General features: G+C 37.4%; 1 protein-coding gene across 1 annotated transcript; it reads left to right on the top strand.

Moving 5' to 3' along the window:
* The first annotated feature begins 1,233 nt into the window (after positions 1-1,233).
* On the top strand, positions 1,234-15,366 carry LOC121384783. Its single transcript, XM_041515360.1, has 6 exons — positions 1,234-1,263; positions 7,174-7,272; positions 9,358-9,471; positions 11,377-11,485; positions 12,232-12,349; positions 12,897-15,366. Exons 4-6 carry the CDS (start codon positions 11,428-11,430, stop codon positions 13,312-13,314), a joined length of 594 nt encoding a protein of 197 aa, XP_041371294.1. The 5' UTR covers positions 1,234-1,263; positions 7,174-7,272; positions 9,358-9,471; positions 11,377-11,427; the 3' UTR covers positions 13,315-15,366.
* Positions 15,367-17,290: the final 1,924 nt, after the last annotated feature.

Genomic DNA, 17,290 nt, shown 5'->3' with positions numbered 1-17,290 from the left:
ATTTGTGAAGCTGGTACTGGAAATCTGGTTTCTTGTCTGTTTCTCCATCTGGGAACCTAAGTGACTCACCTTGTATGGCTATAATAAACTGGTTTATTGGCAATACATTGTGCAAGTGCAAGCATAATTCGTTCAGGACATAATGCACAGGTGATGCTCCTTGTCCGTGATTGGCTGGATTGGCCCAGTGAGGGCGCTGTAAAAGAAGGCTGATAATTAGTAATGTCCTATCGTGGTTGATTGCCCAACGGTGGTGATTGGCTGGTAGACAGGCCACTAAAACACTGGGGAGTGTTATCTACCAATTGCCAATCACGATTCATATTTACAAATAAACATTTTATGTATAATAATTATCATGGTTAGGAATTCTTGTTGGTACCCCTCACCGTTGACCCCCCAGCTGGGAATGCATGTTCAGGTCGAGTGCTTTAGGGTCGCTGTTCCATCCGGGGGGGGGGGGGGGGGGGCACAGGTGTAGGGTGTTGTTCCAACTAAGTATAAGACCCGTTTTAATCATTGCACCGTTCTCTCCCCGGGTTGGAGTGCATAGTCTGGTCGAATGCGTAAGGTCGCAAACGTTTCTTGTGAAATGTACGATTTTATACTTTGAATTAAATACCCCTATCCCACCCAAACATAAAAATACATCCAAATAATGTTATTTACTACTATTTTTTTATTATTAAAAAATCCAATAAGGATGACCGACAGGCTAAGACTTGACATTACATTCTGAATTTGACAAAGAACTGGATCATATTTTAGTGCACATTGTGTATGTAGGCTACTTAACATTTGTTTTGCATCATGAATCCTGCCGGTGACGGACAATTAATTATAGTTATTACTGTACATAGTTCTGCGCTACTTTTATTCCCTGTCCATGGTAAGGGTATGGAGGTGCGCATTCCAATATGGTATTTCGACATTTGCCCTTAATAACTTAACAAGTTACGAAAATTGCCGAGAACGTTACCATGAATACGTCAACAATCTTTTTATTGTGACGTCAACAATACTTTGACGCAATAGGCTTCTTGGTGCCAAAGCGATTCTTCGTACTTTCCTCTTGATGAATATAGTTTAACTTCAGAAATGTGCAAGCAGAATCGATGTTTGACTTTTGTAAGCATATTTATTTTTTACATGTATACAAATGTAAAATATCTTTGCATGGATCTAATACTACCTAATGACATCTAAGTACTGTGCTATTCTGTTGCACTCTTTTCTTCAAATGTTGAGTGGATATATCAAGAGGTAAGTGTTTGTTTTGTTTGTTAGTTTGTTTATTGTTGTTTTGTTTTGCTTGTGTTTGTTGATTTTTTTTTTGATTTTTTTTTTTGGTGGGGGTATCAGGACCGATGAAGTAGGAGTTTGTGTCGTAGGCGTTGGGGGAAGGCATCCATGAGTCGCGTTAAGAGGTGACAGGCACACATTAAAGATGTTGGTGGGGGGGGGGGGGGGGGGGGGGGGGGTGTGATTGGGGGCATGGTTCCTATACATATTAATAAAGACTACACGAAATGTACGCGAGGTTAATTCAGTTAAGTTCATTAACTGAGGGTGGGACATAGCCCTGTGGTGATGTGCGGTCAGTTTGGGACTGATCCCCGTAGGTGGGCCCATTGGGTTATTTCTCGTTCCAGCCAGTGCACCATGACTGGTATATCAAAGGCCGTGGTATGTGCTAGTCTGTCTCTGGGACGGTATATAAAAGATCCCTTGCTGCTAATGGAAAAATGGAGCGGGTTTCCTCTCTAGTACTACATGTCAAAATGACCAAACGTTTGACATCCAATAGCAGACGATCAATAAATTAATGTGCTCTAGTGGTGTAGTTAAACAAAATAAACTTTAAAACTAACTTTAGTTCACCAATTGTGTCAATTCAATTGAATTTCAACAATTTTACCACAACAAATACTCCCAAAGGACTGCAAGCGTGGATACAAGAGGGGGGTGTTGGAGGTGCACCCACTCCCCTCCGAAATTCGAAGTTCTCTGAAAAATCAAATGATTAAAGCAGATTAATGCATTTATTGGTTTTAGCGGGGAACATGTTTACAATGGTCAGCTTGATATTTCTGTAAAAAATTTAGCCATATATTTAATACACGTTAGTGTACATTTGAATGCGTTTCACTCCTGCCTTGAACCCCCCCCCCCCCCTTCTATTTGCCCCCACCAGTGATAATATAAAACAATTACAAAATTACCACCACACGACACACCCTTCTCAATCGTCAGCCTGACAGTCTTGTTGCGACCTTTGCTCGATTTGACGCTGGATTCGCCACTGCTATGTATTTCAAAATCTTACAGCCTCGTGATCGCGAAATACATATTTGGTATTAGAATAATTTGTACTCAAATTAAAGATAGAACATCATCAACATTATGTTAACCAACTTGGTTCTACAAAGGAAACTATTTTTGTAAACCACACCCCACGATACGTTAATGTTACATTACCAGAGCTGTACCCCCCCCCCCCCCCCCCCCCGAGAATCTTACTTTTTTCTTCTATATTTTTTTTACTCCAAAAAATAGCATAACCCTAGTCCTAACCCTAACCCTCAGGGTTTAATTTGTATAGTGTTTCATTTGTTTATAAAAAGTACTGCCCCTCCCCCCCCCCCCCTAGAATTTTGATCAGGGTACGGCCCTGATTACAAGTATTAACACTTGCACATTTCGCGAGATTTATGCAGATCAATATTTTCTCGAAGCAACGCTGTACGTCTAGAATAGCTGGGGCGGAATGTAGCTCATATTAGGGGTAGTGCGCTCGCCCGAGGTGCGATATATCGTAAGAACGGTCGCCCTCGATAGAATCGCACCCCCCTCTCCTACTAGCCAGTACCCTTCGCGAATGGTGCATCCAACGCTGTATCTCGCTCCAACCAGTGCACCACGACTGGTACGTCAAAGGCCGTGGTATGCAAAATATTGATAAATAATACTTTTTAAAAATAACACTACTATCTTATTACGAATTGAACGTGCTATTCACAGACGGTAACTTAGAGTGAGCGGGACGTAGCCCATTGGTAAGGCGCTCGCTCGATGCGCGGTCAATGTGAGATCGGTCAAAGGCCGTGGCATGTACTGTCCTGTCTATGGGATGGTGCATGACGGTTCTCGTTGGAAGATTTATTTATTTAATAATGAAAAGATACTTCAATCGGGATTTAGTGAATACGGTAGGTTATACAGTTTTGGTTTGTGTGTCCATTTGTTGCACTATTTCGGTTGAGGATCGTTTGAAAATTGGTGCCACAAGTTTTTAATACCAGCTACATATAGACTATGTAACAAGATTCGGACGTAGAAGAACCACACATTCTACGTCCCTTCGGACAATAGTATGTACTGGCAGTTTGTTTTTGTTTAACGACATCACTAGAGCACATTGATTTGTTAATCATCGGCTGTTGGATGTCAAACATTTAGTAATTTTGACATACAGTCTTAAAGAGGAAAACTGCTAAAACAAAATGTCCATTGGTAGCAAGGGATCTTTTATATGCACCATCTCACAAACAGGATAGCACATACCACGGCATTTGATATACCAGTCGTGGTGCACTGGATGGAACTGGAAATAGCCAAATGTGCCCACAAACGGGATCGATCCCATGTGCGCATATTGACAGGAGTTTCCATGAGGGATTTACAGCACGATATGAGCGGTCGTCACCCTTTTGTGATATTCTGCATCCTGCCGATAGTCCGGAGGAACGTAGTAAGTATTTTTTTTTACTACGCCCGGATCTCCTTAAATACCTTTAATATAGCTGGTAATCAAAACGTGTGGCACCATGTTTCAACCGTTTCTCCACCCAAATACTGCAACAAATGTACACGCAAACCACAAATGTATAAACTACCGTACTCGCTAAATAAAACGTTTTCCGCTCCATTTTAAATTCGGTACATAGAGGGAAGTAACTCGCCGTGCATGTTAAGAAAAGTATTTTGCCTTAACGTGCCCCGTGCACTATCATGCCGATTATTGTCGGGTGTAGCTGCATTAACACGAGCCTCGCTTTTGCTTCAGAACAGATATTTCTGCTCCAGTTTCGTTTGTTTTGTATGGGGTGGGGTTTTTTTTTTTTTCTTTTCTTTTCTAGTCTCACCTTTCTACTCTGCCTATCATAGCGTCCTCCCCCATAAACAAACACCACTACGCCCTTGACGTGCGCTTTACAGGACAGGGCGACATAACAAGTCGGTTAATGGAGCATTGACTATTAACACAAGGCGATTTCAAAAGGGACTGTAAACATTCAAAAATGGTAAATGTTTTGGGTTTTTTACTCCCAACTGGTGTGTATGCTACTAAATTATGCTTATAATATACATGACAGACTTTTAGTGGTACGTGTAAACAACGTAGAATGTTGGACTATATCATATATATACTCACGAAACAAAATTAAGCAATATATGATCGACATGGTATATTTTTAATTGCCATGACAGAGATAACGTTTCTTCAGTTTATGGTACTTATATTTTGGGATATTTTATATGATATAATACTGTTACGGTTAAAATAAGGCCGTGAGGAAGATGAAAAAAAAAAAAACTTTTAAGTTGCATAATGTTTCGGTGAGGAGTATACTTGACATATTTACATCGACACAACAGTCACTAAGGCCTGTTCAGGAAAACAGCACATATCAGTGGCGGATCCAGAAAATCCATGTAGCGAGGGGATAATGACATGAAGCGGAATGCCAATGGAACTTTGGAGGAGGTTTGGAGGGGATCGTAAAAAAATGAAAATTAATATAAAATTATAAATGTCGCAAAATTTAAGGGGCGGGTCCATGGTCCCCCCCCCTCCTCTACATCCGCCCCTGCATACAGTGTTAGGAAAAGGAGTGGGGAACACTTTTATCTAATACACACGATCAATATCTATCAAACATTTTAACCATTTTATTTAAAATAGCATCTGTGTGTATATCTCTCTATTTCTTTGTCTGTCTTCCTGTCTCTTACCTGTCTGTCCATCTCCCCCACCCCTCTCTCTCCCCTTTCCAGCTCTGTGTGTCTTTCACGCTCTCGATCTTAAAGGGAAATTCCTGAGTTTACTGCAATTTTTAAGATGTTATCGACTAACAGACACTGTTTTACGATTGTAATTACGTATTAAATATATTTTTCTGCATAAAATATTAGTGGCTGTATATTAAACGTGTTTCTGATTGTTCTAATATTTGCATTAGGTTAAATTTGATTTTATTTCATAAAATATAGTTTTTTCGTACGTACGAAATTATTTGAAGACAAATTCCAGTTTGGGCTTCTTACAAATATTAAGACGACCAGAAACACATTGATTGTACAGACACTGATATTCTACAAAAGATATGTAAGTTTAATCGAAGAAATATTTTATTAGTCGGAAACATCTGACAATGCAGCAAACTCAGGAATGTCCTACCTAGACCACTCCAGTTTTATTTGTTGGTTTACGGGCGAAATTTTTCAAAAAAGCAGAACTGAGGATGGAATAAAAATTAAAATGCCGAAAGAAAAAGGATTTTCAGTCAGTGACCCAGGGGTCTAGTGAATCTGCAAAACTATGACCCCGCCACAAAAGTTATTGGCTCCATATTTAAACAGAGATAAAATGCTAATTTTCGGCAATTTTTGAACAGCAATTTTAAATCGGTAACAAATAATAATTTAAATCAGTAACTTTAGTAACAAATACTAAAGAGAAAATTAAAAACCAAAAATTATTTCTTCAACAATTTCAATATTTTTTTTTATCTAACGGCAAAACCCCAACTGTCATGGATAATCTAAAGCCACTGACCTAAGACAATTCATAGAGTACCTACGGGCAATTGTCGAAGATGTCGCATTTAACTTTGAGACCTGCAGTCTAAAGTGTCGACATAATCACATTAAACATCAAATCGCTTTCCTCACCATGATGAAATTTGATGTCTGGTTTAGCAATTATTACTCGTCTCTATAACCTACAGACCGGCCTCGGTGGCGTCGTGGTTAGGCCATCGGTCTACAGGCTGGTAGGTACTGGGTTCGGATCCCAGTCGAGGCATGGGATTTTTAATCAAGATACCGACTCCAAACCCAGAGTGAGTGCTCCGCAAGGCTCATTGGGTAGGTGTAAGCCACTTGCACCGACCAGTGATCCATAACTGGTTCAACAAAGGCCATGGTTTGTGCTATCCTGCCTGTGGGAAGCGCAAATAAAAGATCCCTTGCTGCTAATCGGAAAGAGTAGCCCATGTAGTGGCGACAGCGGGTTTCCTCTCAAAATCTGTGTGGTCCTTAACCATATGTCTGACGCCATATAACCGTAAATAAAATGTGTTGAGTGCGTCGTTAAATAAAACATTTCTCTTTTTTTTTCTATAACCTACATGGGCGAGACGTAGCCCAGTAGTAAAGCGTATGTTTTATGCGCGATCGGTCTAGGATCGATCCCCGTCGGTGGACCTATTGGGGGTATTTCTCGTTCCAGCCAGTGGTATGTACTGTCCTGTCTGTGAAATGGTGCATATAAAAGATCCCTTGCTGCTAATCGAAAAGAGTAGCCCATGAAATGGCGACAGCGGGTTTCCTCTCTCAATATCTGTGTGGTCCTGAACCAAATGTCAGACGCTATATAACTGTAAACAAAATGTGTTGAGTGCGTCGTTAAATAAAACATGTCTTTCCTTCCTCTCTATATCCTACAGGGGCGAGACGTAGCCCAGTGGTAAAGCGCTCACTTGATGAGAGGTCGGTTTGGGGTCGATCCCCGTCAGTGGGCCCATTGGGCTATTTCTCGTTTCAGCCATTGCACCACGACTGGTACACCAAAGGCCGTGGTATGTGCTATCATGTCTATGATATGGTGCATATAAAAGATCCCGTGCTGCTAATCGAAAAGAGTAGCCCATGAAGTGGCGACAGCGGGTTTCCTCCCTCTATATCTGTGTGGTCCTTAACCATATGTCCGACGCCATATAACCGTAAATAAAATGTATTGAATGCGTCGTTAAACAAAACATTTCCTTTCCTTTCCATATAACCGTAAATAAAATGTGTTGAGTGCGTCGTTAAATAAACCATTTCCTTCCTTCCTATAGCCTACAGTAATGCATTAAACTATGTTTTGTCTGTTTTCGTTCATTGCAGTCTCACCAAGCGTCCAGTAGTGCTGTTGTTAAATTAGATACTAAGCAACAAAAGGTGCTACTTGACTTTTTGAAACAGGACTTGCCAAACACAATCTCGGTATGTTGCCACAGTGGTCGTCGTTTGGTTTTTGTTTCTTTGTCTGTTTATGCGATTTCGGGTCCATTTTTATTAGTCAGTTATTAAGAATAGACCGTTCACATATATTAAATTAGTTTATAATAATCACAACCATTTATTGGCGTCCTTTTGCTGTAATTTAGGTTATAGAAAACGTTATTATTATATTATCCTTTTACGATTACCGTTAGTTCAGCTATTTAAAGGCGCAGACCCTAGTTTCAGCCTGTGAAAACGAACAGTAAGTTTAGTTAATCTACACACCTGCAAAACATTTGGATACGGTTATAACAGAAAAAAGCTAAAGTTTTTGATGTTTATACCTGAAAATATCATCTAAAAACAGACTAGATCCTGTCTCGGTAAACTTTATTACTTAGACGAACGTGCGTTTTTAGAATTATGAGAAATGCATTATGGGTTATTACAAAAACCTGGATGACCAGAACACTTCAGGTGTACGAAAATGAATATTCTAAATAATAAAATGTAAGTACTCCTAATTTAAATATTAAATATTAATAGTGAAAAATATGTTGTAGTGTTTAAAAACTAGGGTCTGTCCCTTTAACTTGTTTCTATACGCAAAACTAAGGGAAAGGTTTTAACAAAATTTGAAGCAACCGATATTTCAATGTATTCAATGATTCCAAAATGTTAGATTGTATTATTGATTTGTCATTTAAAAAAACAAACAACCCCATAATATTTGGAATAGTTATATTATAGACCTCTAATATCCATTTCGCCTTTGATGGTGCAGTGTGTGTATGCCTAGTGGCACTAATTTTAGTAATGACGGTTTGATTTTCATTACTTGTCAGGGGGCGGATGCATGATTTTTGTTTTGATACGACGTTAAAAGGGAACACCTACAGTATTGCAGTGGTAAAGCGCTCGCTTGATGCGCGGTCGGTTTGGGATCAATCCCCGTCGGACGGCCCATTGGGCTATTTCTCGCTCCAGCCAGTGCACCACGACTGGTACATCAAACGCCGTGGTATATGCTATCCTGTCTAATGGATGGTGGATATAAAAAAATCTTTTGCTGCTAATTGAAAAGAATAGCCCATGAAATGGCGATAGCGGGTTTCCTCCCTCAATATCTGTGTGGTCCATAACCATATGTCCAACGCCATATAACCGTAAATAAAATGTGCTGACTGGGTAGTCAAGGCAGGGTAGTCGGGACTGGGTCACGGGCACTGTAACGGAAAGTAGACTGTGGTATGATATAGACCCTTCCCTTGCTGCATTAAGAAAATGTAGCGGGTTTCCTCAGGCTCCGTATTCATAAACGTACTTAAGTCAAAGTATGGTACTTACATACATACATTAAGTATGTCGATAAATATCATACATTGACTTAAGTACGTTTATGAATACGGAGTCTGATGACTACGAGTTTGATATCCAATAGCCGATGATAAATTAATTAATGTGTTCTAGTTGTGTCGTTAAACAAAACAAACTTTAAACATACAGGCCCTCTTACCACTGTCACCATTTGCTGTTTGGGCTATTTACTACCAAATCAAATCCCATAGACGACAATAGTAATATATGTGGCTAAATCTACTACCTAAGGCGTATCAATCGACATAAACACCACGGATATAAATACTACCACCCCTCACCCTTAAAGTGAATCAGAAAACAAATTGGGGTGAAGCTGTTCATTTCAGAGATAACGTGTAGTGTCTATGACAGTAGTAGCAAGCCTTATGACTACCCTAGTTCCACACAAAATTTGAATACGTCTTTTTCAAGGTACCCCTTGTGTGTTTCAAGTACAAGGTTAATTGACACAGTGGTTCTCGATGAAATACAATTGCATACATGTTTTGCCCAGATGAAACTAGTTTTTTTTACACCCAACACTCACATTTATCAGCAATCACAGGACTTGTGGTGTTAACTTCTCAATCAAAAGTTCGGTGCACCTCAAACTTTGACCCAGCCGGACGTAATTTGGTTTAGTACTACCAGGACTATTCCCTTGCATCCGCGCCTGCGTAGGTATTTTATTTTATAAAACATCTACATTTATTTGCATATTTGCAGATCTACGGAAGAGTGAAACTTATTGCTAATCAGAAATGGTCATATTCTGAAATTGTTGCTGACCAGTGGCCAAATTATAGAGCAATTCTAATTCGAGAAAATCCAGATATTTGTGTAAGTAAAGAGAATGTGCGCATGTGCCCGGATGGAGAGACACAGAGAGACGAACGGACGGATGGATGGGTGGATTTGTGTGGGTGAATAGATGGATTGACGTGTACTTTGCTCGAGTCGACGAGTGTCCTCTATCCCTGCCCCGAGCCGGGACGTAGCTCAGTGGTACAACGCTCGACTGATGCGCGATCAATCTAGGATCGATTCCGGTCGGTGGACCCATAGGGCTTTTTTTCGTTCCAAAGGCCGTGGTATGTACTATCCTTTACGTGGGATGGTGAATATAAAAGATCCCTTGCTGCTAATCGAAAAGAGTAGCTCATGAAGTGGCGACATCGGGTTTCCGCTCTCAATATGTGTGTGGTCCTTAGCCATATATCCGACGTCATATATAACCGTAAATAAGATGTGTTGAGTGCGTCGTTAAATAAAACATTTCCTTCTACCCCTGCCCTGTTTACACCTACATATAAACAGGGCTATTTTTCGTTCCAGCCAGTGCACCACGACTGGTATATCAAAGGCCGTGGTATGTGATATCCCCTCTGTGGGATGGTGCATAAACAAAACAAAACTTGCTGCTAATGGGGGAAAATGTAGCTGGTTTCCTCTCTAAGACTATATGTCAAAAATACCAAATGTTTGACATCCAATAGCCGATGATTAATAAATCAATGTGCTCTAGTGGTTTCGTTAAACAAAACAAACTTTTCTCATAATCTGCACGTGTACGATGTTGACCCCATATTGGACAGACATCAAATACAGTTTATACATAGTATTTCAGGATTAATTATATGTACATATATAATGCTTCTTATATTAGTTGTTTGTATGCATTTTTTTGAAAGTTACTCTTCACTATTATATATGTTGATGTTTTTCATTGCTATAATGCTGATAAGTTGTAAAACCTTAACGCAATAAAAGAATTAGATCTATAATTTTTGTTTTTTTTACACAACATATTCATCGAAAATATAAAACTCGATACGGTTATGATTTTTCTGTCCATCCGATGTAGCGACGAAGGCATATGTTTTACTACTAGAGCCGTTTATGATAACTGAAATCATACTTTACTTACATTTTATTGTTCAGATTATCCATTTCCGTACATTCAAAGTGTTTTTGGTCATCCTGATGTTTTTAATATCACAAAATGCATTTTCCATATTTTTAAAAACGCCCATGCGTCTGAGAAATAACAGTTATGGAGTCGAGTTTTAGTCTATTTTTAGAGGTTATTTCACCATTTCAAAGTCACAGACTCATGTTTCACTCAATTGTAATTTTATCGAAATGCGTTACAGGTTTATAGATTAACTAAACTTCGTGTTAATTTTCACGGGTTGAAACTAGGGTCTGTCCCTTTAAAAACAACTGTCTACAACACGTAACACAAAAAATATAGTTATTATCAAACCGTATATATAGGCTATTTGTCCAATTAGAACCAAAAAATAAAGCGAACATCAATTTTTTTAAAAATGAACAAGAAAAGGTTTATTGATTTCAATACATTGGATTGCCCGCTCTGAATACTGAGATATGGTCGTGTACAGTGTTTACATATGGAGTTTTCGTCCATTCCATTCATACAACGTATGTATTGCTGTATGTATTACTGTATTACTGTATGTATGTGTGTATGTATGTATGTACGTATGTATGTATGTATGTACGTATGTGTGTATGTATTGATGTATGTATATATGTATTGATATATTATGCATTGATGTATGTATATCTGTATGTTGTATGTATGTATATAATGCATATCCCAGTGTAACCGTACTTAATATTATTACTAATGCAATTGTTGCAATGCGTCGTTAAACATTTGTAAAAACAAATAGTAGATGTGTGAGGACTATTAGCATATAAACGTTCTGTTCGTTTCAGGATGGTTTCTTTGGGAGATTTGTCGTGGTCTATGGAAATGACAATGAGGCCATGACCAAAGTCTTATTCCATCCTGGGATTATTGATTGGACAAAGGAGTATATGTTTGGTATAAATTCGTGCTTCCTTCGTATAGGGCTTATTGGACGTTTTGGGACATCTTCTTATAAATGTATATGTATATGTATATGTATATGTGTATGTATTATGTATATGTATTATGTATATGTATGTATGCATGTATGCATGCATGTATGCATGTATGTATATATATATATATATATATATATGTATATATATATATGTATATATATATATATATATATATATATATATATATATATGTGTGTGTGTGTGTGTGTGTGTATGTGTGTGTGTGTGTGTTTGTGTGTGTGTGTTTAGTTTGGTAACACGTACAATTTGCTCCACTCACCTTTACCTTTTAAAAAATTTACTTATTTATTTAAATTTATTATATTATATATTTTTTATTTTTTATTTATGTTTCTTTTTATTTGATTTGATTTTCCTTAATTTGATTTTTTAATTTATTATTTATTTATTTATTTATTTATCTTTTGTTATATTACTAAATATTATTACAATTTCTACCCACTTCAAATTTACCCCTACCCTTCGTCCCAGACAAAGTCACTGGTGATGTCAGTGACTGCGACAAAGGACAAACTTGATCCTTGAGTGAACAGGCACAGTAGTTAAACGAGCATCCTAAAGTTTCATTCGTATTTAAAGTAGATCTACTTCACATCCATCAACACGATTCCTGAACACTGGATATGGATTTTATACTCATTCCTAATGATACTAATTGCAACTGTATTTCTCATTTATCAGATATACCTCCACATTTTCAAGATGTCCTCTCCTCGCTGTTGCCTGCTGGGTCACAGTTAAAAGCAGGCCTATTGAGTGGTCATACGTTTGTTGCCAGCCCGAAAACTATGCAGTTTAGGCAAGTACTTCAAGAACTGCCTTAAACTTCGTGTGTGTTAATGCAAGGAATGTGTATTTGTGCGAGTGTGTCTGCGAGAGTATGTGTCTGCAAGCGTGTGTGCGCCTCAATAATCAACCATAAACTAAGCTACGCAGATAAAATCCACAACATCCGACCCACCATAAACCATAGACAGTTTAGTGGTGTTCTGTGATTCTCTTTTTAAGTTGATATACGTATTATTCAGTTAAAGTAATATCGTCCCAAAGTGGGATTTTGTTTTCCATAACTAGCACGCTGTAGGGGTGTGAGGGTAAAACGATGGGATGGACAGTAGCTATAACGGCGACATAATTAAACATGTACAGATTAATTGTCCATTTCTCAAGAAGATTGCCTACATTATGTCGTTATAACAAGCTACAAGTGAATGATATTGTGATATTTTCTCGGTTATTTGTTTGATTTCCATGGTATAATTATATGTTTCAAAACACAGTACAATTTCAAAAACTAATAACTTATTAAAAGATGCAACTTTAAATTCTTCTTAAACCTCTTTCAGTCTGAACATGCCAACAGCAGACATTTCCGTCTCCGAAGTTCGGCAAGAGGATGTATCTTTAATTGTCCCAAACTGGATTGAACATCCCGAAACACCTGTGTTTCTAAGACGACTGATTAACGCCAATCTTCCAACAGTGTGTCTCAGACTTCAAACAGGCCAACCTGTAGCCTATTGTCTTACCCATTTGCACAACCTCATTGGTATGCTACACGTTATGCCAAATCACCGAAAACAAGGTTTAGCCAAGGTCTGTGTAAGCTACATGGCCCAAAACAAATTTAAAGAAGAAGAATTTGTTGGTGCTAGAGTCAGGTATTATAATGGGCCATCACAAAAGGTATTTCTCAGTTGTGGATTTGTCCGCCTTCCTGAAGCAAATGACTATTCTGTCATGGAATATTATCCTCCCAAATAAGCTAGGTGTATCATTTATAATTACTCGGACATTTAATGTGTACGCAACATAATATATATACATGTACACACACACACACACACACACACACACACACACACACACACACACACACACACACCACTATAATGGCGTACAGCAAAGAAACAGTTTTAATGTATAGTCTATACTCCAAATGACAAGTGAAGATAACATTGATATTTTGTAACAGTTTGCAATTTTGTGACAATATTAATCAAAGACATACGAAAATACAACTAATTATGTACTGCAACATTTGTATAATTTTAAATCACTACAATTTTATGCTCGTGAAAATATAAATTTGGCCAATAATTTTTAACATTTTTGCTGTGTTTTTGTTTTTATTTTGTCATTTCTTTTTGGTTGCTTTTATGGATTACAATGAAAGTAAGGAAATGTGATTAAATATGTCATATACGGGTACATTCTTCATAGCTGATATGCAATATGTAATGGTACCACTTATCTTAAAATATAAACTGTTTTTCATTTTTAAAATACATAGCTCAGGTGTTATTGCGGGCAGGCATAGTGTTTGTATTTAGCAACTCAATATGATGTATAAAAATAATTTAAATAAAATATTTCTTAGAAAAATAATATTTTTCATCTCTGTGCTATACATCGCAACAAAGAAAAAAACAACAACTGTATAGCACCCAAGGAATAAAACGTATGTCCATGTGTTAATACAGGGACATGTACAATGTTCATTATTATGTGTGATGATACACCTCATTATGATGTATTTAACTATGTAAAAATAAGGTAGACAAATTTTGAAAAATAGTTTTTATCTACAAGAATTTAGTTTTTCTCAAGGAAGTACAATCATTTATATACATGTAGTCAGTAAAATAATAGTATTTCTTACAGGGTGTTATTACTTAGCAACAAAAAACCCACAAAAAAACAAACAAAACAACAAACAACAACAACAACAACCTCCCAACAGAAAAAAAGAGACCCTTGAATATATATACTGGACGACAAAAGAAACGATTCACAAAATATTACACAGCGGTGAAAACAAACCCCTCTGTAATATCTTTTCTTACACACCCATTGGTGAGAACATCATTCGTTATTTTTATATCACATATCTGTTTACACATGCCTGTACGTATGTTAACAATTTCAAGACACACGACTGGCTGCTTCTAGGTGATGACCATACATTCAATGAAAAAACAGTCGATCAAAATCGATTACACTGTGACGTATAGTTAACCTGACACTCTGTGTTGCGTAAGGGCAAGGACTGTAAATAACTTTTAGTCGAAAAAGATGTTAAAGTTTACTTAAAACCTGGTGTTTGAGGATATGTAAGAAAGAGAAATACATTCGTGTCCGTTAGATACCATTTATCTCATAACTCGTTATTTAAAAAACATTTTAAAACTCGTTGTGAGATAAATGGTATCTAACGGCCACTCACGTATTATTATCTGTTTCTCAAAATATGGACACTGAAAAAGATAATGAAATTCATCACCAAGATTTGTATTACATAGGACATAGTCTGTCTCTTACAAAACACAAACCATTAAGAGAGCTATTGGAGCCAGCGAAAATGTGAGGAGTGTCACGGTGTGGGTGAGGAAGGATCCAGTTACCCCAAGTTATTATAATGCCCTTTACGTTTCAACAAAAAATACTGTTTACAAAAAAAAAAAAAATCGATTTAGGGTTCCCGTCTATATGAAAATCTATATATTAAAACTGGCCATCGTTACAAATGTTCAGTTGGGTGATATATATCCAAGGACATCTTATGTTCTGTCCTGTCTGTGGGACACTGCATATAAAAGATACCCTGCTGCTAACGGAACAACGTAGCGGGTTTCCTCTATGACTACGTGTGAAATATTACCAAATATTTGACAATCAATAGCCGATGATTAATAAATCAATGTGCTCCAGTGGTGTTGTTAAACCAAAAAACATTAACATGTAGACCTCCTATCCCTACCTAAGAAAAATCTCTGTATTAAAACTGGCCAGTGAAATAAATCTTCAGTTCAGTGAGACTTTTTTTTGTGTTTTTGTTTTGTTTTGTTTGGGATTTTGTTACAGTCGGCGACAATAATATAACGCAAACATTAAAACCATTTGAAGTTTAATACACTCACATCAATTATATTCATCATAGAGCAAACATGTGTAACGTTTGCATAATAATACGGAAATCATAATTTCTTAAAGTCACTATATGTAGCCCGATCGATCTAGGATCGATTCCCGTCGGTGGACCCAATGGGTTATTTCTCATTCCAGCCAGTGCTCCACAACTGGTGTAACAAAGGCCGTAGTATGTATTATGCTGTCTGTGGGATGGTACATATAAAAGATCCCTTGCTGAGAAATAGAAAAGAGTAGCCCATGAAGTGACGACAGCGGGTTTCCTTACTCAATATCTGTTTGGTCCGTAACCATATTTCCGACGCCATATAACCATAAATAAAATGTGTTGAGTGCGTTGTTAAATAAAACATTGCCTTTCCTTTCACTATATGTATAAATGTAAATATTGTAATTGTTTGGTTCAAATAGTCACTAAAGACCCAAGGACTGCGAATATTAAAACAAATTTGAAACGCATAGTGTGTAAACGTATTTATAATATGAAATGATACGTCTTTATTTAAGAAAACCGCACACCACAAAAATCCGTAACTACAAATATGTATGAATTTGAACAATGCACAATATATGTACCATTTGTAGTTATATATGTGGAGCGTGGTGAAGTCTTCTAACCACCCAACTAAAGCACTAAATTGTCATTTATGGATATTTATCCGTACAACCTTTGTTCTGGGTAATATACTTAAAGATAATACATAATAAGTAAACGGAATTTTGTTGATATTGTCAAATGAATTATTATATTTTGTAAATATCTTTCAAAATAAAAACGTAAAACTATCTAATTCAGGTGATCTTCACAGTGTTTTATTAGGTTTAATATAACAATGGCTTAAGTAGTTCTTTGTACGTAAACCACCGACAAGGTAGAACGGCTGACCTTTGACATCCGTGCGCGATCTTTGACATCCGTGCGCGACGATGAAACACTGAGACCATCACAAATGGCGTGTTCGTAGCAATATGGGTTTATATAGTTGAGACGATAATTATTACCAGTAGAGTTTTCCATTTTGAAATCGTAATAGCCGATTGTCGAATCCAATTGTTTTCTGATTATAGTGTCTGGAAGAAAATAATTTAAGTTATTAAAAAGAAAACCCTGTAATCTGGAAAAAAGAAGAGACAATGTATTAAAGTATTTACTTTACTGAAGAGTTACCTGCATCAAATTAAGAAGTGTTTCATTATAAATTACAACCGGTCTCTCGGTGGTGTCGTGGTTAAGCCATCAGACATAAGGCTGGTAGGTACTGGATTCGCAGCCCGGTGCCGGCCTCGGTGGTGTCGTGGTTAAGCCATCAGACATAAGGCTGGTAGGTACTGGGTCCTCAGCCCGGTACCAGCTCCCACCCAGAGCGAGTTTTAACGACTCAGTAGGTAGGTGTAAAACCACTACACCCTTTTCTCTCTTAACTAACGAACACCTAACCCACTGTCCTGGACAGACAGCGCTGATAGCTGAATTGTGTGCCTAGGACAGCGTGCTTGAACCTTAATTGGATATAAGCACGAAAATAAGTTGAAATGAAATGAAATTATAAATTACAGTCAAACCCATTAAAACGGACAACCAAAGGACCCAATAAAAAGTGTGGTATTGATGGGTGTCCAATTTACTTAAGCTTTTAATTCTTTGTTGTATAACGTGTTGTTGTTTGCTATTAATATTTTAAAAATAGGTAACACCCTAATTGTTACTAATATGAAAAACCGGTATTGTTCAAATTGATATAGGAATAATAATAATAAAAAAACCCTAATCAAATATGTTTTATGTTCCACCAAGACGAGTTAAAGAAAT

The sequence above is a fragment of the Gigantopelta aegis genome, chromosome 10, assembly GCF_016097555.1.
Source record: "Gigantopelta aegis isolate Gae_Host chromosome 10, Gae_host_genome, whole genome shotgun sequence".
Lineage (NCBI taxonomy): Eukaryota > Metazoa > Mollusca > Gastropoda > Neomphalida > Peltospiridae > Gigantopelta > Gigantopelta aegis.
Note: the sequence above shows the minus strand (reverse complement) of the source record. Positions and strands in the feature narration are given on the sequence as shown.

Bases quoted from the DNA above. Each gene is read 5' to 3' on its own strand.
- LOC121384783 (XM_041515360.1), top strand. From the start codon at position 11,428: ATGACCAAAGTCTTATTCCATCCTGGGATTATTGATTGGACAAAGGAG. The intron at 11,486-12,231 runs GTATAAATTCGT...CTCATTTATCAG, and splicing joins GACAAAGGAGTATATGTTTG to ATATACCTCCACATTTTCAA. The intron at 12,350-12,896 runs GCAAGTACTTCA...AACCTCTTTCAG, and splicing joins CCGAAAACTATGCAGTTTAG to TCTGAACATGCCAACAGCAG.